Source organism: Desmodus rotundus, chromosome 1, assembly GCF_022682495.2.
Source record: "Desmodus rotundus isolate HL8 chromosome 1, HLdesRot8A.1, whole genome shotgun sequence".
Lineage (NCBI taxonomy): Eukaryota > Metazoa > Chordata > Mammalia > Chiroptera > Phyllostomidae > Desmodus > Desmodus rotundus.
In genome coordinates, this window is record NC_071387.1 from 53,031,424 (window position 1) to 53,055,106 (window position 23,683).

General features: G+C 42.2%; 1 protein-coding gene across 1 annotated transcript in view; it reads left to right on the top strand.

Annotated features, from left to right (window-relative positions):
- The first annotated feature begins 12,930 nt into the window (after positions 1-12,930).
- The window catches only part of SLC1A1 (solute carrier family 1 member 1), a 71,292-nt gene continuing 60,539 nt past the window's right edge, over positions 12,931-23,683 (top strand). Inside the window, exon 1 of the mRNA XM_024555017.4 lies at positions 12,931-13,476. Within this exon, the coding sequence (XP_024410785.2) occupies positions 13,386-13,476 (91 nt within the window). The 5' untranslated portion in view covers positions 12,931-13,385. The remainder of the gene's footprint in view (positions 13,477-23,683) is intronic.

The following is a 23,683-nucleotide window of genomic DNA, read 5'->3' on the forward strand; positions in this document are numbered from 1 at the left end:
TTTATCTGCTAATCACCAATTCTTTACCTGCATCAAGTGTTCCCTCCCTGGAACACAATTTGCAGACCCCCCTTGGAGCACAAAGGTTGAATTGCTTGTGGACCTTGTGCAGTCATGTGGTTATGCATTCCAGTTCCTGGAATAACCGCTTTCCACCTGCATCAATCACTTAAGCCTACCAACTAAGGCTAAAATCTTTAACTCTTGAGTTCCCCTATCAGAACCATTGCCCTTAACATGATAGGAAAACTAATACAGGACCTAAAAGACACAGTACCACTATGTAATTGAACTGTTTTCTTGGGAAAATCCATGCCTGTACTGACAATCTCCCTGACATTTTCTATCCCACTGGAGATTTACAAAGGCAGACAGAAGGAATAACACACCTTAATTACCCACTGTGCGTACAGCACTGTACAGACAGTTCTCAGGTTACCAAATACAATACTATGTCACAGAACACAATACATTTTCCCTCAGAAGCAATTTTACTGATGGTGGGAGTACCCTAGCCTATATAAGGTGACCTAACCTAAGAAGTAAACTGCATAGTTTGTATACTAATCTGACTTCTGGGTCTCTAGAACAGAAATTAAGGTAATAGAGTGAGAATGAGGGGAAGTAGGGAAAAGGTTAAACTACACTAAACTTTTGAGACTCACCTTTTATGTCTCTTCTACCTTTCCATGACTTCTCTGACAACCGCCTCTCCTCTTATGCTCCCCTAGTCTCCCAAAACACACTACTCATCGGTTATTTCATTCCCTTTCCTTCAATCTCAGGTACTAAGGAAATAAACTGATTGGATTATAGTAAGGTGTGCATGACTAATAACCTCTTAATCCTCCACAGACGTTTTTGTGGAGAATGCTTATGTATTTTAACTCAAATAATCCTCGATGGGAAAGTGCAAGAAAATGAAAATGTTTGAGAAAATAGATGAAACTATTCTAGGTCAAGAAAGCAGGATGACTTTTGTCGGAGTTGCCTTCTCCCAACCACTTCCTGACTTTCAGTTTCTCCCTTTTTTCTAATTATTACATAAAATTCCCAATTTTTTTTTCATAGTGAGTCTCAGCACTAAGAGTGGAGATAGATGGTCATTAGTAAAAATGAATTATTTGTACATGGGGCATAAGTCAAGGATAGTTTGAGTAAGAACTGAGGGAGGAACTACACAAATACTGGAGAATATTTGAAATACCATAAATATTGAAAATTGAAAGAAACCTTGAAGATGATCTAACCTAGTATATTGCAAAGTGTGATATGTAAAGTATTTTTAGGTGGTGTGCAGGCAAATCATTAAATTAATGAAATCACATAGTAAAGAAATCACTCCCTTTCAATTCTTTTTCAAGTTTTTTTATTATCAAGAATAATAACTCAGCTTACAAAGGATTTAACACCTCTCTAACTGTTGCTTTTTTTCATAAAGAGAGCAGGCCTAGAGCTCAGAATCATTAGGCAATGGTCTCTGTAGCATTTAATAAAATTTTGTTTTCACTATTACTTATTTTAACCATAATCTCAGAAAGTGGTATTTTTTTCAAACTATAAGAGAAAGTTTATTTAGAAAGTTAGAGAAATAAAAGAAGTAGAAGGGGCTTAGGAGACAAGTTACAGAGACAAAAGAAGGGTTCTTGGGGCTTAGGAGAGAGGAAGGTAAAAGGTAACACAACTGGGGGGAAGGGGAGGGGGAGAAGGAAGGTGCAGGTGAGTTCCAGAGAAGGGAGAGCATGGAAAGTAGTATTGATTTTCAACTGGTGATAGTGCTGTTAAGTTTCTTTTAAGACACATTCATTAAAGGGAAAAAAAGTTCAAAGAAAATCTTAAGTAAATAGTGTAAGTGGTACACAGACGTAAAAGAGCTATGGAGGAGATTTGCAGAATATTGAAGCTGGGGAAACACTGACCTAGCCTGAATGAGCTTCACCTTGAATTTAAAACTTATGGGAAAGATATGCACGCATGTAGGAGGAAAAAAACAAAAATGGCATTAAGGTAAAATGCAAACCTGTCACTTGTAAGTATTGTAGTTAATTCCTCTGAACAGACTCATAGGGGTGTCCAACCTGCGGCCCGCAGGCCACATACGGCTCAGGATGGCTTTGAATGTGGCCCAACACAAAATGGTAAATTTACTTAAAACATTATGAGACTTTTTGTGATTATGTGTTGAATGTATTTAATGGGTGGGCCAAGATAACTCTTCTTCCAGTGTGGCCCAGAGATGCCAAAAGGTTGGACACCTGTTAAAGAGATGTGGCCACAAGATTAGAGCTTACAAACTTCAGTGACAAATCTCTTAAGAACCTCAGTTTACATTTATACACTCAATCTACAGCATTACCAGTATCAGGGCATTTTTCTACCTCCTCCTCTTGCGAGACAATCCTTTGGGATTTCCCACCATTTATAGATCTCTCAGCACATTTTTCTGCTTGTGACCAGAAAGAGGATAATCCTATAAGAATAATACAGGAAATTTACATATAGTATAGCATGTATCCTTAGTCTAAATGATAATTAACAATTCAGCATGATCCAGATTAATTCAGATGTTGTCAATAACTATGGGTCAGTACGTGAGAATTGTAACCATTAATGTAAAATAGCTTTGTTTGAGCTCAACAAATGTTTATTAAACACTGAAATATGTTCCAGGAATTGTGCTAAGTATTGAGGGATCATGATAAAAAAGACGTAGTCCCTGCCTTCAAGAAATCCAGTGGTACAAATTATATATGAATCACATTAATGACAGACCCTGGGGACGCTGGGCCCGTGTTGACAATGTAAGGGGTGAGCCTACTACGCCCAATCCCTGGGGTCCTCCGGGGAGTCCTTGGGATGCCAGATCTTTTACCTAGGTAAATAATTCTGTTGACTGAACAACTACCAATGAAAACAATCCTGTGTCTCATGTGTTTTCAGCCAGATTTTTTCTGGCGAAAACAACAGAAAAAAGGAGAAAAAGACCTACCTCCCCCTAAAGTTACTGAAACATGCAACAACATAGGTGAATCTCTAAAGCATTATGCTGAATGCAAGAAGTAGGGCAAAAAAAGTACACACCACATGAATCCTTTCATATACAACTCCAGAACAGGCACAAATAATCCACAGTGCTAGGAATCAGATCAGAGGGGACCTAGAGCCAGGGGTGGGGAGCAGGGGGGTGGGTGACTGAGGGGACTTGGAGAACTTTGGAGGGAGATACAAATGTTCCATATTTGACTATGGAATTAGTTATGTGGGTGTAAACATCTCTCAATCCTTATTGCACTCTAAATGGCTGCATTTTATTGTATGGAAATTATACCAGAATGAATTGCCTTTTAGGAATATAAATGATAAGCCTAACCATCTTCTTTCAGTCTCGATTAAAGTGAAAAGCCTGAAGAAAAGGCGTTTTATGGACCCAGTAACATTGAGAATTCAAAGTGCTGGGTTACTTATTACTTCCCTCTGAGATAAGGAGAGGGAGCTTGAGGCGAGGAGAGCCAGTAAGGAGAGGCATGGAGTGAATTTCATCCATATACACCTGCTCTCACTACTCATGGCGGCACAGGCTTCCACAGCACTTCCCGGGCCATTGAAGCAGAAAGTGCGCAAACGTTATGTTGTTCACCTAATCTGTAACATAATGTTTGCTGTGGGAAACAGGACCAGAGTGTACAGGGCAGAACTGAACTGTGCCCACCGGACTCATCAATGCACAAACCATGTGCCAAAGGCCAGGCCCCTGCCTTGTGTTTTCCTTGGGGGCTGTGTAGGTGCTATCGGTCAGGCCTGGAGATGTCCTCTCAGCCAGCAGAGGCCAGACTTCTGCTGCCCTTGGGAAGGCTTCAGTCTTGCAACCTGTTCCTCCACTGTTGGGCAGGTTCACTTCTCACAACGTTCTTCATACAAAGTTCCAATGCTAGAGTGCGGCATGTATTGCCAGCGGGAAGAACAAGGCCGAGCACACAGCATGGACCTGGTGTTGACGTCTCCGGGCAGGCACAAAGGACTACCTTCACCCCCACCCACAACCCTTCTTCTGTGACCCCATTTCTAGTGGGCACAACCTTGAATAAAACTGTGAATAGTAATATAGAGATCTCATATAAATTGTAGTGGGGAGGGCCTGCAGGAGGAGCTCTCCAGCCCTACCACTGATTGTTAATCACTCCAAACAGGAAGAAATATTTGCATATCCATCGGATGTTTTCTAAGTTACGACCCCAGCATGAGGAAGGTTTTCCCTAGCCTGGCAACAGCTCAGCCAATGAGACTATCACAACCCAGTCAATGAAAACCCACTGCATTTCCAACTCCCAGTCTGCTCCAATGGACTCTGTGTGTAACATCCCCTCTCAAATCCCCCTTTCCTCTATAAAAGAGTGTTCCGCTGCTTTGTCCTCAGGGTAAATGGTGCCTGGTTCACCACCAGACTGCATATCCATATCCTGAATTATAGTTTTTTGTTGTTCCTGAATAAATCCATTCTGCTAAAAATAAATTAAAAATAAATATAAATGAGTCATACTATATTTATGAAATTTGTCATGATTCATAGAAGTTTCATGTTGAATTTGCCTACTCCTTACAGAAACAGTGTGATGCAGGATAGTGCTATCCCCATTTTACATAGAAGGAAACTAAAGCTTAGTCAAGTTGACTGTCTAAGCTTATTAACAACACATTAGTAAGCAACAGAGAAAAGTCTGAGGCTGGAATCTTGCCTCCAAATTAGTGCTCTGCCTGCAATACCAGCCACCCAAAACAATTCCTCTCAGATTTCTGCTTCTGGCTGTAATGAAGTAACATATGTTACCACTGAGAACAACTTATAGTCAGAAAAAAATACAAAAATAAAATCTATTCGATGGCATTAATCTATTTGACATCATGAGAAAGTTGCCGTAGCACCCAGGATTTTAGAGTCAAGATTACAGAGGTGAGGGAAGGTCAAAATGTGGCCTAACAAACAGAAAAATAATGCAGAAAATCAATAAGCCCAGAAGCTGGTTTTAGGGGAGGGGGGCTGATAAAATTCACAAGCTCCTACCCAGACAAGACTGATCAAGAAAAATATGAAGTGAAGACACAAATTGCCAATATCAGGCAAGAAAGAGAGGACATTACTACAGAACTAAAAGATTTTAAGGATAAGAGGGTATATTTTGAACAACTTTATGCCAATAAATTACACAGCTTAGATAAAATGGACACATTCACTGAAAGACAAATTACCAAAAATTGACTCAAGAAGAAATAGAAAACTTGAATAGCCAGCCCGGCGGCAATGAAAGAAATTGTAGAGAGGCAAGATGGCAAAGGAGTGAATGGAAGCCACACTAACCTTCTTCCAGGACCAATCTGGAATTACAACTAAATTGTTGAGAAATCACCCAGAACAAACAACTGAACAGCAAGAGAGAAGCCGTATAACCTCAGAGCTATAACAGTATAGCTCTTCTTCAAAATATTTTTTTAACAGTTTTATTTTTTTTAACATAATTTATTTTTGTTCAAGTACACTTTTCTGCCTTTTCCCCCCACCCCTCCCCACCACCACAGCCCTCCCCACCTCCCTCCCGTTTCCACCCCCCCTCTTGTTATTGTCCATGTGTCCTTTATAATTGTTCCTGCAAACCCTTCCCCCTTTCTGCCTATAATCCTCTCCCCTCTCCCCTCTGGTCACTGTCAGCCTGTTCTCAATGTCTCAATTTCAGTGTCTTTGGTTATATTTTGCTTGCTTGTTCATTTGACCCAGCAATTTCACTGCTAGGATTATATCCTAAGAACCCTGAAACACCAATCCAAAAGAACCTATGCACCCCAATGTTCATAACAACACAATTTACAATAGCCAAGTGCTGGAAGCAACCTAAGTGCCCATCAGTAAATGAATGGATCAAAAAACTATGGTACATTTACACAGTGGAATACTATGCAGCAGAAAGAAAGAAGGAGCTCCTACCCTTTGCAACAGCATGGATGGAACTGGAGAGCATTATGCTAAGTGAAATAAGCCAGGCGGTGAGAGGCAAATACCATATGATCTCACCTTTAACAGGAATCTTCTTCAAAATATTAAAGATAGAATTACCACATGATCCAGCAATTCCACAAGCAGCTATATACACAAAAGCAATGAGGGCAGGGACTTGAACAGATATTTGTACACCCACTTTCATAGCAACATTATCCCCCACAGCCTACAAGTAGAACCAACCCAAGAGTTCATCTATGGATGAGTGGATAAACAAAATGTGGTATATACATACAATAGACTATTATTCAGTCTCGAAGACATCATGCTAAAGTGGAAAAACCCTGTCACAAAGGACAAACATTCATAGATACAGAAAGTAGAATGGTGGTTTCCCGGAGCTGGAGGGAAAAGGAAGTAGAAAGTGAGTGTTTAATAGGTACAGGGTTTCTGTTTGGGAAGATGAACAATCCTGGAAATAGATGGTGGGGATGGACACAGAACTATGTGCATGTACTTAATGCCACAAAACCATACATTTAGAAATTGTTAAAATGATGAGTTATTATGAATATTTTACCTAATTAAAATTTTGAATAGGAAATATTAGCATGAACTCATTATTTCTTTGTCTATTATTTTGAAATATGTACTTCTGAGTGCTATCCACTAAAAAGGCCTAGCAACATTGACAACCTAGTAGCAATAAATTCCCCTATCCACAAGACTGTATTTTCCAAATATTATTTTCCACTGAAAGGAACCTGGAACCTTTGGAGAACTGGTCGATTACAGTTCCAGAGCAAGAAATGTATGAGATGGTTCTGGGACACCTAGCTAATCCATAAAATAGGGACACTATTGAAAACAAATAGTCCAGTCAAAAGGACACAGGAGCCAAAACAAAGGGACACCCACTGGCCAAAGATGGGACAGTTTAAAGCAAGGAAAAGAATCATGATTAAGACTGATTGGAACACATCAACCCATCCAAGACACATCTAAATCCATGTGTCCACAATAATACTAATAAAACCAAGAACACAAAACCTCATCAGTCAGTATTGGAGGTTGCTAGTACACCAATTCCTTAAGAAAACAAATACAGGAAAAAAAATAAGCATAGATCCTGCCTTTTCTGTACAAACTCTATTTCAGGGTAACCAAATAGTTAATGAGGTAAAGAAAATTTCTTTTTATAAAAGAATTCTAGCAAACATGTTCAGAAGGAATGGTAGAATTAGAATGAATTAAATACAATGGTCTTAAGCAACCATCACCAATGGATGCCAAAACCATATTCAGAAGGTTGATGGTGGATTTATGACCAATGAATCAGGCTGACTACATCAGAAGCCACTGTTTGATCTTAGCATTGCTAACTATCAAACCTCTAGATCTAACTACCAACTTAGAGTAGAGTGGTGAGTAGAGAAACTTACTAGTTGCTGCTATGAAGAACCAATCAGCCAAATCTTGACTGTGGGGAATTTTATAGGACAAAAGATCTGGTCTCTTAAACAAATGAGATGAGGGGTAGCTGTTGTAGAAAAAAAATTAATAACTGGGTGTACTGTGTGGACTCATTTGGATCCTCGTGTCCAGAGCATTGCTTGTCCTCTGTGTCCCTGGCTGCAACTTACCCTGCAGGTATTTGTGGTTAAAATCTGCAGCTGTAAAGATGTATTCTGTCCTTTCTCTTGGCTTCCCTTGGAGCAGAGGGGCATTTACTCACATCCTCAGAGCCTCTCTCTGCCTGACCACACTCCCCTGCCACATCTGCATTTATGTGGTTGCATCCTAGGTTGGTAGTTGTTCTGGGATGGAGCCTCCTAATGGGGAGTAGGAGACAGAGATGTCACTCTCTTTTCTCTTACATCCCCTTTCCTGGGAGAAGCCTGGAGAGAGAAAAGAATCAGCACCTCTCCTCCTCTCCCTTTCTTCCTTCCACCATTCCCTTGACCAGGAAGTGGTGAGTTTTCTTTCTATTCCCCCACGTCTTAATCTCTGGAGGCAATAGGATGACAGCTGCTCTAGGTAGAGGAGTGTTTTTCCTACACTACAGGAGAATTCTGTGAGATGAGTCTTCCATGCTGGGATTTTGATATTCTCATGGGGAGATGAAAGAATATGGAATGTCCTTTCTCAGGATAACCATCTTTCCTGCTATCTAATCCTAGATAGCATGCCAAAGTGGAATGACAGTACATTTTTAAAAATTCCACCTGTAACAAATCCTAATTTCCCAAAGCAAACAGCCTGTTCTCAGAAAGGCAAAGGGAAAACAGCACATTGTTTCTATTACTATCTCTAGGCACATGCACACATGCACACAGAGACCATTATAATTATAATGCACATATTTAAAGTTTTGTATTTTTCAGTATACAAATAAATCACCGCATCCTTGTTGTAAAAAAACCAACCCACCCACTATTTTATAACTTACTTCTGTATTCCAATTCATAGTGTATATAAGTATTCACCATTTTCTCATGTAATTCAATATTCTGCTAAAATATACTTTTCAACCCCTGAGCACTGTCACTGCCTAGTGCATTTTTATCCTTAGTCAAACTTTAGCCAATCTATCTTACTAGACAGTTGTTTCCAACTGAGCTGCGATGAGCAGCCCTTTGGTATTTTTTTTGGTATAAATTTCTAGAGGTAGAATTGTTGAGTTAAAGAATACAAACACTTTTGATGAAAAATGTTACAAAATGTCTAATTATCCTCAGGAAAGTCATAGCATTTTTAGGATCACCAGCAGTGTGTGGCATTACGCATCTCTTCACACCTTTTCCAAGTTTACAATCTATGATGGTAAAACTATGAATTTTATAATTGTGAATTTTAAAATATTTTATGTTCAAATATCTTTATTCAGCTGGTAAGCAAATATTGGCTTAAATTTTCATTTTGTTTAGTACTAGTGAAACTGAAAATTTTTTCATATGTTTCAAATATGTATTGACCATTTGTGTTTATTACTTCACATAGTATCTTCAGTTGAGGAAACTAAGGTTTAGAGAGGTTAAACGACTTGTTCAAGGGCACGCAGCTTCTATGAAACAGATAACTTTTTTTCACATTCTAAAACAAAATGGAATTGTTCTTCAGTTTTTCAGATGAGCAATAATACCAATGGAGCAAAGTTCTGTTGAATGCAAGAGTTCAAGGACATCTAACTAATACATAAGTCTATTCTGGCCAAACCATCTTTATAAAATATTGCTCGGAGAATTATTATGAAGATGTAATTAACTACAGTTCTTTTACTCTTTATAAGTCCGAGATAAATTAAATCCAGATCAAGATTGGAGGACAAAGAAGAAATTGCTAAAAAGGGTGTCTGAATATGCTGACAGCATCCTCCTTACCATCCATTGGTCTTAAGTGGCCACACAGCTGTAGATGCTGAAGGAGACCCTGCTATCCCATGACCTCTTTCTCCCATTACCACAGCATGAGCACAAAGCAACCACTGAGTATGTTTTAGGGTGGTAAAATGCAACCAGCAAACTACTTCGAGAGATAATGCTCAGAAGCTGATGCCTTACTTTTTGCCACCAAATGTCTTAAAAAAATTTTTTTTTATTGTATTTTCCTTTCATCTCTATCCTAAATGATATGTAAAGCCAGGCTATCACTGGCTCGCTTAACCTTGTGTGGCAAAGTCAAAGACTCCTTTTTCTAAAACTAACACAACAAAAAAAACACTTGCCAAATGTAATCTACTAAGAATTGACCAAAGGTCTACCTCAGCAAGATGAAGGAATTTGAGGGACCAGGAAAAAGGTAGATGCTAACATTCTATTGGATGGGGGGTGGGGGGGTAAAATTCTTTCTACCTGGCTTTAAATTCTTATCCCAGGAGAGTAAAGTTTTTTTGTTTTTTGTTTTTCCCAGGAACTGAGTGCTAAGATCCCCTCAGGAAGAGGGAAATGCCTCTTAACACATGTCCAATTTGAGATCATTTGTGGCCATGACTATCCCAGGTCAAAAGTGTAAAAGAATGAAATTTAAGCACTAGGGGTCTCTACTCTACCTCCTTCCCAAAGTGATGCTTCCTATAACATTTATTGTCTTAAATAGAGAAACCACATAGAATTAGGTGCCAGTAGCAGCCATGAAGACAGAAATTCGAGGCTTCAATCATTGCCCCATAAAATGCATGCAATTTCCACTGGAACACAGCATGGTAGGATACCTGAGTATCTCCTGGATATGAATGGCTGGATTCTTGAAGATCTCGCATAAAGTAATATTCATGTAACTCAAGCATAATTTTCCCATAACAAATCTGTAATTGTTCCTCATATAGTGGTTTAAGGTGCAGATTCGTGCATTTAGCTTGAGACAGTCTACCTTGTCCAATCCTTGCTCTTCCCTTTATTAATCGAGAGAATTTAAGCATCTTACTTAACCTCTTTTTGTCTCAGATTCTGCAGCTCTAAAATGAAGGTGATAATACATAGTATCTCATTTGATTGATTCTTCAAACTGCCCCATGAGGTAGCAGTCAATAGTCATTAAGCTGTTGTTGAGATCAAATATGTTAACATGTATAAAGTGGTTTAAAAAAGTGCCTAGCACGTGATAAGTGCATTAGAACTATTGCTTATTACTTTTTTTTTATTACCAGCTAAAGTGGAACAGCCATGTCGCAATAGCATAAATGCAGTTTATAATTCAATTGGCCCATGCACTTTGAACTTTTGAGACTCTTAAGTTTTATTTTCAATTTAGGAGATTTTCATTATTTCAAAATATGTGTATCCATTTAGACTTTATCTTTTAATACTGCATTATTTTAAATTTGCATAATTAAATAAGCATAAAACAAATACGCACTATGTGGGCTTTTGCTATGAACGTGCAATAGATTTAGGGTTCATTGCAATTCTAAAAAGCAATTACTATTAATCGAAATTGATCTTGTACTTCTGGAGTTGTTCAGGGTGTGTATACAACAGGCAGGCAAAAAGAGGGAGGGAGTTAGGAGATGTCTGCCCAGGTTGACTCCAACTAAAACTACTGACAGTACTTCCTGTGTGTCAGGTTCTGGTCTAAGTCTATTATACACAATTCTTACAATAACCCCATAAGATAAATATTACTAATGCCCCCACTTTATAGGTCTAGAAGCTGACACACAAAAAAATTAAGCAGCTTGCCCAAGGTTGCTCGGCTAGTAATTGGTGCTACTGAGATTTAAACCTACATATTCTACCCCCAAAACCCAAGTGTAATTGTCTCACTACACCTCAAAAAATTCATGTAAAAAGTTCATTTTAAGTTCTTCCATTTTTTTTCTCTCTTCAGGGCCTGTTTATTTCTTAAATGCTGTTCTACCCACAACTGTAATGGGGATGGGTATGCTAAATAAACACTTTGGAAAATACAGAAAGCAAAAAGAAACATATTATTACCAAAGATAACCGTTGTTAAAATTTTGGTATATTTTCTTCTAGACTTTTTTCTAAGTTCATGGTTTTGTTTTATATGTTTGTTTTACATAGTTGTGAACAAATTGTATATACAATTTTAATCTTTTCCCCCTCATAATGTTATAACATGCTATCCTATTCTATTAGAAATTTCACAAACTTCCTTTATACAGGTTGCGCAGCGTCCTGTTGCATGGGAGTTCCATAATATATTTACTATTCCTTTCATGTTGGACGTCTGAGTACTTCTAGTATTTTTTTACAATGAGATGAATATCTTTGTTTCCTCTTTTTTTGATAGCTTCCCTGTTCTTGACATTTCTTCATATCTTTCTCAGCACACAATGACCTTGATATCCCTCTATCCTCCCTTCTCTCAAAACTTACTTTCTGGAAAGGAGCTGATAAACTCATTCATAGCCAGGGATGTACAACCTTTTGACCTCTCTGGGCCGCAATGGAAGAGTTGTCTTAGGCCACACATTAAATACACAAACGCTAACAAAAACAAAAAGAATCTCATACTATTTTAAGTAAATGTATGATTTTGTGTTGGGCCGCATTCATAGCCATCCTGGACTGCGGGTTGGACACCTATGGTCCATAAAGCTTCATTTATTATCTCTTCTAAGATATTTGTATCAATTAAGCCAAAGGAATGAAGCTCTAATTGTGGAGTTTTAGACACCAGAAAATCTAGCTGGTGAGATCCTAAAACGTCCGCGATGAGAGGGTAGGTAGGCTCCACAATAGCAAAAAGACTCAAGGTTACTCAATGTTAGTAAATCTAAAGAGAAGGCAGTCTAGAGGTGCAAAGGTGGTGATGTGGTGAAAAGATGGCAAGAGTTTGTGTAAGAAAACTGGGTAAAATAGAAGAAAATTATTAAATTCACTCTGCAGTGCATCGTATACTTGGTACCACTTACCTAGTTTCTCCCAACTCTGTTTGCCTTTCCTATGCTTTTGGCCTTAGGGAGGGGCCTGCCCACTTCCTCCTCACAATCACTCAGTCAGGATCTCAGTCCTGATGACACTGCCGTGTCTCACAGTTTCGGGGCTTCTGTCAGCCACAGAGCCATTTCCAAGGAGCAGAAGGGAAGTTCTAAGAGGGCCCATTCCAAGCCATATGTCCACAGAGGATCTTGTTGGATCTTCACCTCCTGCCACTCAGCGAGGAGAGTTAATAATCTCTGGGGCGAAGGGAGGCGAGATGGTTAGAGACTTCGAGTAAAAGTTCACAAAGTCCTGTACTGCCCTCCCGGCCAGAACTCTTTCCCTCCTCCTAGAGGCTACGTGGGGAAGCCAAGGAGACCCAAGGCAGAACTCAGTTTCCCCCAACTCTCCCACCACGTCCTGCGGCGACGCGCTGGCAACGGCGGGTGTGGAGAAAGGGGACGGGAGGAGTAGCGCCGAGTAAAGGCCAAACCAAAAGGGTCAGTGGCTCCGCCCTCTCTGGATTACCGAGAGGAGGAAACCCTAAATGCGAAATTCCTGGCCAGGAAGGGGGGGAAAAAAAAGGGAGACACTCCAGGGGAAGGGTGGGGCGGGGCGGCGCAGGGTTCCCGGAGTCGCTGCCCCAGCTCAGCGCTGGGCGCGCCCCCACGCTCGTTCCCCCGTGACCGCGGGCGCTGCACACACGCACCTGCCCGCCTCCCTGCTCTCGCCGCGGCGCCCTCCTTTCTCGCTGGTTGGCACGCGCGCCGTACAGCGCGGCGGCGGCAGGAGGAGCCGGCCGCGCCCGCCACGCACAGTCCCGGAGCTGAAAGCGCGGCGCGCAGTCTCAGGGGGCGGCGGCGGTGACAGCGGCAGTGACAGCACCGTCTCCCCGACGCTCCCGCATCCCGTCTGCACTGCGCCGCGGAACCGCCGCGGGTCCTCCGGGCCCCACACGCCCGGCCGAGTACCGCGCACCGCAGCCGCCGCCGCGGCTCCCAGCCCAACCGCCCGCCATGAGGAAAGTGACAAGGAAGGGATGCGACTTCAAGCGCTTCCTGCAGCATAACTGGCTGCTGCTCTCCACCGTCGCCGCGGTGGTGCTAGGTGAGTGGAGCGGCGGATGGGCGACGCGTGCACCCTCGCGCGCGGCGGAGCCCAGGCCGCGTGCAGGGCAGAGGGGTTCAAGGGTGGGCCAGGCGTTGGCACACCGAGTGTTCGGGTCCCTCGGTGCCTCCTCGGCGTCGGACTCCGTGCGGGCGCTTCCCCTCAAGAGTATTGTTTTCTGTGTGCTAAGAACAAAGCTCTTCCGGGACTCCCCTGGGGGTGCTCCTCGAGCTGCTGGTTCCTGCTTTACCCAAAATGATTAAAAGGGAAAGGGAAGCAAGTAGCTTTCAGTTCTTCCCTGGTGGAAGCAAACATGGTTTATTTATTTATTTCTTTATTTTAATTACACCTGCTCTCCAATTTTTGGCCTGAACTATGCTGCCCGGACTGAGCTTGTGGATTACAGTTCTCATTTGCACTGGAAGAAGCACCTTAGCCTCAGGGATGGCGGGGGCAGTAGGATGGGGGCGTTGCCCTTCCCCACCCTAGGCAGTGCCTGAAAAGGTGTCTCCCCAAGCCGCGAGCACCGACTGCCGGCACTAGGCTCACATTCGTGCTAAATTCAGAGGTCACGGAGGTAGGGAGAAGAGACCTAGGAGAACCCAGATGTCTCCCTTTCACGCCCTGCCAACGTGTGGAGATAGCCTCCCTGAACTTCCTTGCTCTCCACTTTGTTTTTCTATTGAAAATTATTTTTAAGTCATATTTGCTTGTTTTTCAACAAAAATGTATTTAAGTGATTCACTCCTGACAGATCGCTGGGCTAGGTGGATGTCTGAGCTATTGCTCAGAGGTATGAGTTCTTCCTGTTTAGATTCTGAATTTCTGCCAGTTTGTCTCTTTTACAACTTTGGGCTTTGGGATGCTCCTCTTTGGGTTGGAGCCATGTCTGTCTCCTTTACTCTGAGTTCACACAGGTGAGGATCCGCAGCAAGTGAGACTCCTTCAAATTTTCGCCTTCCACTTGGAAACAGAAGCTGGGTTTGCTGGGGGGAGATTGGGGGAAGCCTGCCCCTCTCCCAGCCTCATGCACCCGCTGCTTCTGCATCTCAAAATGTTTGGTGTTGCCTGCTCCCCCTTTTAATTCCGCAGATTTGCTCCTCCAGAACCTTGTGCAAAGTAAAGTCAGGTTTCTAGTAAATAAATAACATTCTTGAATTGCCTTAGCAGAGGCCATTTCTGAGCAGAAAGGAGAACCAAGTCTTGATCGCTGACCTCTACTGTATCTGCCTGTAGAATGGCCAAATGGCCTAGAGTGTTTTTAGGGAAGATTTATCTTGCTTAAATGTTTAAATGGCAGATATGACAAAGAAAGTGATTTGATTTCCCTGCAGCTGAATAGATAAGATGTCCTTCATTATTTTCCTTGTGATAAGAGTCCAGAATTAATGTTAAGTCTCAGTTTAAGAAAAGTTTCCTGATTCCCTGTGGAAATGGAGTCCTGCCTTTTCAGCCATGGATTCTCCAGAGATACTCACCTGTTAACCAAGTGTTGCTGGTTTGGAAAGGATGCTGACCAGTTGTTCCCTGGCCTGTAGCACCTGTTGCATAAAAACTTCTTTGTGGTCAAGAGGGATTACATGCCTATTTTGCAGACCTGGCCTTCAGTTCTGATGGTCATTTTCCTCTAGTTTATTTTTATTTTTAATTTACTGATTTGAGAGAGAGAGAGAGAGAGAGAGAGGGGAAAGAAACATTGATTTGTTGCTCCACTCTTCATACACTCATTGGTTGATTCTTGTATGTGCCTTGACCGGGGATTGAACCATAACATTGGTGCATTGGGATGATGCTCTAACCAGCTAAGGTACCAGGCTGGGGCCTTTTTTCCTCCAGTTTTAATGTGAGTGAGTCCAGGAGCTTGATTCAGAAAGGAAAACCAACAAATAAAAATTAAAAGCTGAAGTCTTTCTGGACAGTTGCCCCTCCAGGAGCAACATGGGGGAGTCCCCTAGTGTTTCCGCTCCTGGTCTGAGAAGTGTCAAGCGTAGGCCACCACCAGTGTGCCCATCCATCACAGGCACTTCCCCGGGTCTTCCTTTTTTCCTCCTTCAGAGCACTGGGCCTGTGTGGAAGTTATTCCTGTTTGTGTAGTCTACACAAACTCATTTGTTTCGCCAGAAGTGACATTCCAGCTAACTTACAGCAGTGGTGCTGAATCCATCCATAAGCCCTTACGAGGTTATGATGTTAAGTTTACTTTAATGATCTTACTTGATACACAAAATCACAAACACCTTCATGCAGCTTCCTTTCTGGATCTTCTAGCACGTGGATCTTAAAAAAGTAAACACTCTTAAATTTATTAACTACCCTGACAGAATGTCATCTTCTGATTACAGCCATTGAAATGTTTGGTCCCTGCTATAAGTCAGCCCTGACACTTTAAAATATTTTGATTATTAAAATATTATGAGGGGCATGCCCTGGCTGGTGTGGCTCAGTGGATTCGGGCCTGCGAACCAAAGGGTCACTGGTTGGATTCCCAGTCAGGGTACATGCCTGGGTTTCAGGCCAGGTCCCCAGTAGGGGGCGCACAAGAGGCAACCACACATTGATGTTTCTCTCCCTTTCTTTCTCCCTCCCTTCCTCTCCCTAAAAATAAATAAAATCTTTAAAAAATAAAAATAAATAAAATGAGGGGCAAAAGTATGAACCAGCTTAAAGCCTTCGATTTTTCAAGATATAGTATGTCCTTTATTAGGTGTGAAAGTTCATTCTTTTCATGGACAAGGAGATGATAAGTGCTAAACATTTGCTCAAATTCTTATTCACAGGATGAGATTGAATAGTTAAATAACCATCTTTGTTAATTTCTGTGAAAGCCTACAAGTTCCTAGAAATAATGCCTTGGATTTTTAGATGAGTGGCCTTTACTAAAATACCATTAGGAACAATTTTCATTGCTTTCGTTACAATTCTTACAGGCTTTTCTCTGCTCCTGTAGTATGGTAGAATGAGCCCAATGCCTGGAGTCAAGAGTGGTGGATTTGAATTCTGACACTGCCAGGCTCTACCATTTAGATAAATCTCTTATTTTCTGGGATCCTCAATTTCCTCATCTAGACAATAGGGATATTTATCATTACCTCATTTGTTATTAGGGTTGGTTAATATAATGTGAAAAACACAGTTGTGCGCCTGGCACATAATAAACACTTGATAAATGTTATTTTAAGGTAAATCTGAATAATTTGATTCTGAGGAACTTGATATTTTCTTATGAAATAGAGTCTCGTGATATATCTCTGTTCTACGTAGTGTCTGCCCTATACTACAGAGTTCAAGGTGATTCAAGTGTTTTGATGACATACTCTGTCTAGGTGAATACCAGCCTCTAGAGCATTATTCATTTTTTTAAAGGATATAGAAAGGGTTAATCACTTTGTCTTGAGCCCCATAGCCTGATTCTCAATTTGTTTAACATGCAGAAACTCTGAGGAAAGAATTTTTGTGTTTCAAGTGGGAATTCTGTTTGAGCAGAACCACTGAGTGAGAACTCAGTGTCAGAGCTTTCCGATTCAAGTCCCCCAATAATGATCATACTGTGTGTAATGTTGGTAAAGCATTCATGGGGTCCTCACCCTGTTCGCAGCAGAAAGACTGATCTTCCTGTACGGACGGACAGGTGGTGCTTTATTGCAGTCATTTCCAGAAGCTGATTTCTAGCCTAGGGATTTTCAGAAAGGGAAATAGATGTCATTTACACGACAGAGCTGGCGAGCTTATTTATTCTGAATAACTTTCTTTGAATAACATCTTGAATAACTTTCTAGAAATGGTTGCTCAAGGAAGCAATCATTTCTGGATTCAGATTCCAATGTCTAAAACCAAGAACAATCCCTTCACATTCTAAGTAATACGCTTGCCCCGGCCTTGTATCTGTTGAGCCGGAGCTGCTCTAGGGGACATCTGGCGGTGCTAATTTGAGTCGTGGGATATGCTCTCTTGCTCTGTTTTTCTGTGTCTGTGAATCACCTGCATGGAGCCTTGTGTGCTGCAGCGTTCAAAATGTATTTTCTTGACCACGAAGCCCATTTGTTCTGGCGGATACCCCGCTGGTACTGCTGGGCCTCTCTGATCAGCTCAACCTTGGAATACACTGGCAGTAACCAACACTTAAATCATTTGTTCATTTAAGAAATATGTATCAGCCACCTACTGTGAGTCAGGGACTGTTCTAGAGCCAGGGCATACAGCCATGAACAAAACAATAAATACCCCTGTCCTCATGGAACTGCTGCGTTCGAGGGGAGAGAGGTAGACAGTAACAATAAATAGGGAAAGCAGAATAGGCCATGTTAGATGGTGAGAGTGCTCTAGAGTAACACGAGGCAGGGAGGAGGCCGGAGGGTGCGGTTTTAAATAGGATTATAGCGAAGACCCTGCTGAGAAAGTGACCTTTGAATTGAGACTGGAAAGAGGTGAGGGAACCTGTGAGGGAACAGGTATCTGGGGAGCACCCTGGCTTGTTTGAGAAAGGGCATGGGGTGGAGTGAGGAGAGGTGGATGAGGCAGGAGGCTCGGAGGGAGACAGCACTAGGATGGTGTAAGCTCTTATATTGTAAGGACTTTGACTTTACTGGGAGATGGGAAACCATTAAAAGATTTTGAGCAGAGCAGTGACGTGGTCTGGTTGTATCTGCTCTCCCTGGCAGCTGCTTTGACCACAGACTGCAGAGGCAAGATGGGAAAAGAGATAGTACCCGTTTCAGAGGCTAGTGCAGTTAACCTATGTATTTTACTAATTACACTTTTCTAATCTCATTTCCAGAAAACACTTTTTGCTACTATAGGCATTTTTGCCATTATATGGATCAAAAAACTGCGATTCTAATAATAACTGGCAGCACCAGGTTTTCCTGCTCCTTTCCTTCTCCTCCTTCAGGCTGCTTCTCCTGCTGCATCTTACTCCCCATCTCCTTGCAGACCCACCTGGGAGCCGTAGTCATCCGGCTGAGTGCTGTGTTGGGGTGGGGAGAAAAGGGGTTCTGTGGCATGCAGTGAGACTGAGAAGGGGCGGGAGGCGCCTCCACAGGACTCTCAGAATCGCGGTGTGTGCAGTGGAGGAACACTGCTCCGGGGGCATTTGCCAGGCTGATCAGCCAGGCTGGTCTCCACTCTGGGCTCAGACCTGCCCTTACACTACTGTCCATGAGGCTGCCCTGCTTTTCTTCCCACCTTCAAATTCTGCCCTTCCTACCTTTTAAGTAAGCAGCTTGGTGTGACTGGAGCAGAGGGTACAACTGAGTGACAGAGAAAAAACAAAAAAGCGAGGCTGCACAGGAGGCCAGGGGCCAGATCCTGTAGGGCCTGCAATACCGTGCTGATGAGTTCGGACATGGCCGTGAGGATTAAGTTAGGCACCAACAAAGTAAGAACTGTGCTTGGAAAAGATCTTAGAGGTGGACGGATCCAAGGAGGGCAAATGTGCAGGTGGGCAGACCCACCAAGGGATTACTGTTAAGTCCAGACAGGGAGTGACGGAGATCTACGCTGGGCAGCTGCAGTGTGAGTGGAAAGGGAAAGACATTTGTGCTCCTTCTTCAGTCGGTTAACCTGCTGGGGCTTGGCTGGGTTTGGTCCACAGGAGAGAGGAGGTGGTGACCTCTAGCAGAAGAGGGAGTCCTGGAAGAGACACCAGCTTCAAAAGAACTATTATGTTCTGCCATTGTACAGAACCAGTATCTACTTGGTATTTATTACCCTATAGTTAGAACACATTCTAATTTGCCTGCCTCTTGTACCTACCCATAAGCCTTAGAGAGAAGGAATTCTGTGTGCTCCTCTGGGTACCCACAGCCCCTGTCACAGTGCTGGTAGGCTCAATACATTTGTTGAATTGTTGAGTCATTTATGACCCAGAGAGTTAATAAAATGTTGTTTTTGTTTATTGAGGGAATAAATGAGCCCAAAGTTTAACTCAAACTCCATTTCTGCCATAAATTCATTTCAGCCTCCTCTGATCTGCATCATTAGGAAAAATTAACACGTAATCTATATATATATCAAGAGTGTTTCTCTTTTCTTCCTCAAAACAAGATTATAGACCCCTTGAGGGCAAAAGCACTCCTATTACCCCTAGTAGGCACTGGGAAATAAAATGACTCGAAAAATGTAATGGACTCGTAAAAGCTTTGTAAGAAAATACATCTGATAGTTAAACTCTCTGGGCCTTTGTTTCTTATCAGAAAGAAGAGGGATTTAGATTAACAAGAAGAGGAAAGAGAATTCCATTCATGTGCCAACTCCCTGATAGGTGTGATATGTTTGTTGACAAAGGATTGAAAACAAAAGTTCTGAAATTGATTGTTGATGTTTGTCAAAGGCTTAGGGTCAGGAAGTAGTGGTATGTGTCCTGAGTACTTACTGACCTTGTGTTAGTAGGGGAGTGGATAAAACAACTATGGGACATTTACATAATGGATTTCATGCTTTGTGACAGCATGGATGGACCTGGAGAACATTATGCTGAGTGAAATAAACCAGTCAGAAAAAGACTAATATCATATGATTTCACTCATGTGTGGAATCTAGTGAACAAACTGAACTAACAAGCAAAATAGAGACAGACGCGTAGATGGAGAGCAGATGACAGCTCTGGGGTAGGGGGTTAGGGGTGGAGGGATTGAGCAAAAAGGAAAAAGGACTCATGGACGTGGACAACAGTGTGGTGATTGTGGGAGAGAGCAAATATAAGGGGGATAAATGGTGATGGAAAAATACAATAAAAAAAAAAGAAAGAAAGAAAATCTCTCGCAGTTCCTTCTAGCTTTAAGATTCCTCAGTTCATTGCTAGGAGCCAGAGGACCTTTTCCATAGGGAACTGGGGGAAGGTTAAAGGTCATTACTAGAGGATAAAATGGCCTGGACATTGAGTCAGTTCTGCATTTGAACTGCTTGCCCAGTGACTTGAATATAATCCTGTAAATTGTACTGGGGGCTATTAACCAGGGTAAAATGCTCTATGTCAGTATTAGATTATTCATTAGAGTAGTAATAAGAGTTCCAGTAAAGTTATGCTGTTTCTATATATGTGTATATATTTTGTACATATATGCTTATGTACCTTAGAAAAAAGGTCCTTCAGCTGGCTTGGCCTGAGTTCCACATATTGAAGAATTAGAAAAAGAATTTTGGGCCTTGAGTGCTTCATCTTTGAAACCAAATCAGAACCCACCAGATTTAGGGAATCACTGAAAACATTCTGATTTGGGGGTGTTTTATGCACATGATACGTGCCTCCAGTCTGTCACACCAAACCCTCACACAAAATGATCTCAAATTATCAAATGAATCTTAAAAATGATTGTAAGTGTTAGACTCTGCACATCACAGTTGGTACATACATTCTTAATGCATCTTTTGGGAGAACTGTGGAAATTGTTTAGGTGCAGAGAAAAGGGAACGGGGTTGGGTGTGTATGTCTGTATTCAGCTTTAGTGCTCAGAAAAAAAGATGGTTGATAAATATTCAGTATTTTGTTAAATGTTGCTTAACCTGAGATATATTGTTTATAGATATACAATAAAACTACAGAATTGAATTTACCCGAAATTTGAGCAACAGGCAGAAGAAATAAAGGTAGCTTCAAATGAAGACACAAGATGTAGAAAATTATCATATGCTAAATCAGGATGTAGTAGAGCTCATGTAGTACCTCAGATGGGTAAAAACCCTGGGTTAGCCAGACCAGGTGTGAATAAATGGGATTAGGAATTAGCTGTTTGTGCGCACTTGCTGGCAAAGGGAGAAGGCTTCCCACATTAATTACTTGTGAGAATTGTGAGTACCTTTAACAGAGCTTGAGAATGAAAGTAACTGTCCTGTAGGGAGGGCGTCAGTGACACACTGGCCTGGTGCCAGGGAAGCTCTGTTCGCCTGAGGAATTGCAGCTCTCCCTTTGCTGGAGATCTGGGGTCACATGTACTGTGGGGACGGGAGCACTCTCGAAGAAAATGCCCTCATTTTAGATGACATCGAGCGGCCCATTTAAACTCCCCTGCAGCGGTGTCTGTTAAAGTAGCAAGTGTTGCAATGACCTTTCCTATTTTGAATGTTAAACATATCTCTAATAGCAGGCAATATTGGAGACACTACTATTAAGCCAATAATTCACTTTGGAGCTATAGTTTAGCTCACAGATAGATTTAGAAGGCAGGAATTCATTATCCTGCTGAGGAAACAGCCCCAAATTGCAACAAAGAGTGCCCTGTTGCAATTAGTCCGCTCCACAGTAACACCTCTGTTAATAGAAAGGAAGTGTTTCTGTGACTCACTGTTTGCCAGCAATGTTACTAACCCTGGGTTTGGACTGCCAGTTCCACTACCAGAGGTAGGGTGTTTCCTTTCCAGCGAATACTCCCGCGCTTTCCTGCATGGATGGACCTGGTGCTGTGTGTCCTGGATTGTTCCTCTCCCAGGCCAAGGTCTGGAGGCCCAGGCCCAGTTGTGTGAGTTCAGGGCAGCCGTGTCACTCAGTCCAGAGTGGAGAACGCTGTGGTTCATCTTCCTCCTCAAGACCCAGACCCAGCACTCAGGAGACAAGACCCTCTCACTGGCACTTCATGCTCAATCTGAAGCCTTTGTCCCCAGGGCCCTTTTGGTTGCAGAGTCCCTAACCATGTCTATAGACAGGACAGTTGTCACAGTAGATCTTCACATGACCAGGACAGGTCCTGAAACTAGCATCATGTGACTTTCTGCTGGGTCTGCACGTGTAAGCAAAGAGATGGCCTTTGGGACCAGGACGTTGATTCAGAAAGCACCTTCGAGGGGGTCTGCTGTGTGTGCTTGCTCTTACAGCTGCACTGGGACAACTTTGGGGACTCAGTGCCCTCAATGGTTAAAACTACTTTTAGTGTCTTGACTAAGAGGTAGTCCCTTAGAGGAGAGAGCGTAAGTGAGACCACAGAATTTTTTTTTTTTAACCACTGTTCTATTGCATGACAGTTAACTGGTTACTTATAACTCAGTGAAGAATTAAGTCAACAAAAAAATGCACCATTGCCAGGAATGCCTAACTATAGAAAGCCTAATGTCCAAGCCTCTTCCCATTACTGGAAAATAAACTGATTTTGCTCAATTTCTGTAGGTCTTTCATATACTTAGTAGTTTTCTGAGCCACTTAACCACTTTATAGTTTCATGTAAGATTCCCCAAATTATGAGACAATGAGGGAGACATTTTGAAAAGTTCTTTCTCTTATGGTTAAACAAGCGTAATAGCTAATATTTATTGAGGGCTTACTCTGAGATGTATGCACACTTCTTTCCCGTCTGACCCTCAGCACCATGAGGCGGGAAGTTTACTCATTTTACAGATACGGGGCTGGAAACTTACAAGGCTTGAATTATGGGGCCGAGGTCACTCAGAGCTGGGATTTGTACCCTGGGCTGTCTGACTCCAAAACTGAGGTTATTAACCATTAAGCAAGGCTACTTCCTTCCCAGCAAACCTCCATACACTTAAGTGAAAGTTAAAATCATTCTTGTAGACTTCATTCTTCGACAGTAGCTAAATAAAGCCTATTACCTTCCCTCTTGCTCCAACCTGTCTCTGTCTCTTGGTTATTCGTTATTCTGCCCCTTAACTTGGAACATTCCACAGGATTTGGTCCTTTCTCATAGTTGCTTTCCCAGGATGTGTTGTGCTTTCCCACCCTAGTGCTCTTGCTAATGCATTTCACCCACTGTTGTCCTACCTGTCCTTGAAGATGGAGCTAATTTTTACTTTTATCATATAGACTTCTCTGACTGCTCAGTGGGGAGATCATTTCCCTTTGCTGTGTTCTAATAACCCTTAATTTGTATTCCCAAATTACGCTGCATTGGCACCCCATTTCCGATCCTGCCCTGGATGGACGTCACTGATTGGTTACAGCTGTCTCTATCACAGAGCTTTGTTAGGGCCTCGGAACCCCCAAACCATCCTCCAGACAACCACTGTGAATTCAAGGGAATTTTCATGTAAGGTGAAAAGTATCGTCCATTGCTGGGAAAATCTATTCATTTAGCAATCAATTAGGAACTCAGTTTAGATTGAACAAGTATTGATGTTACCTGCAGGGGATGCAGAGTTGAAGTCTGTGTTTTGTCTTAGTCTCTCAGAGGCAGAATGTGCACAGATGTCACTAACCTGAGCCTGAGTGTGCTAGGTGCCCTGAGAAAGCTACAGTGCACCTTGGGCCTTCCGCCACCAGAGGCGG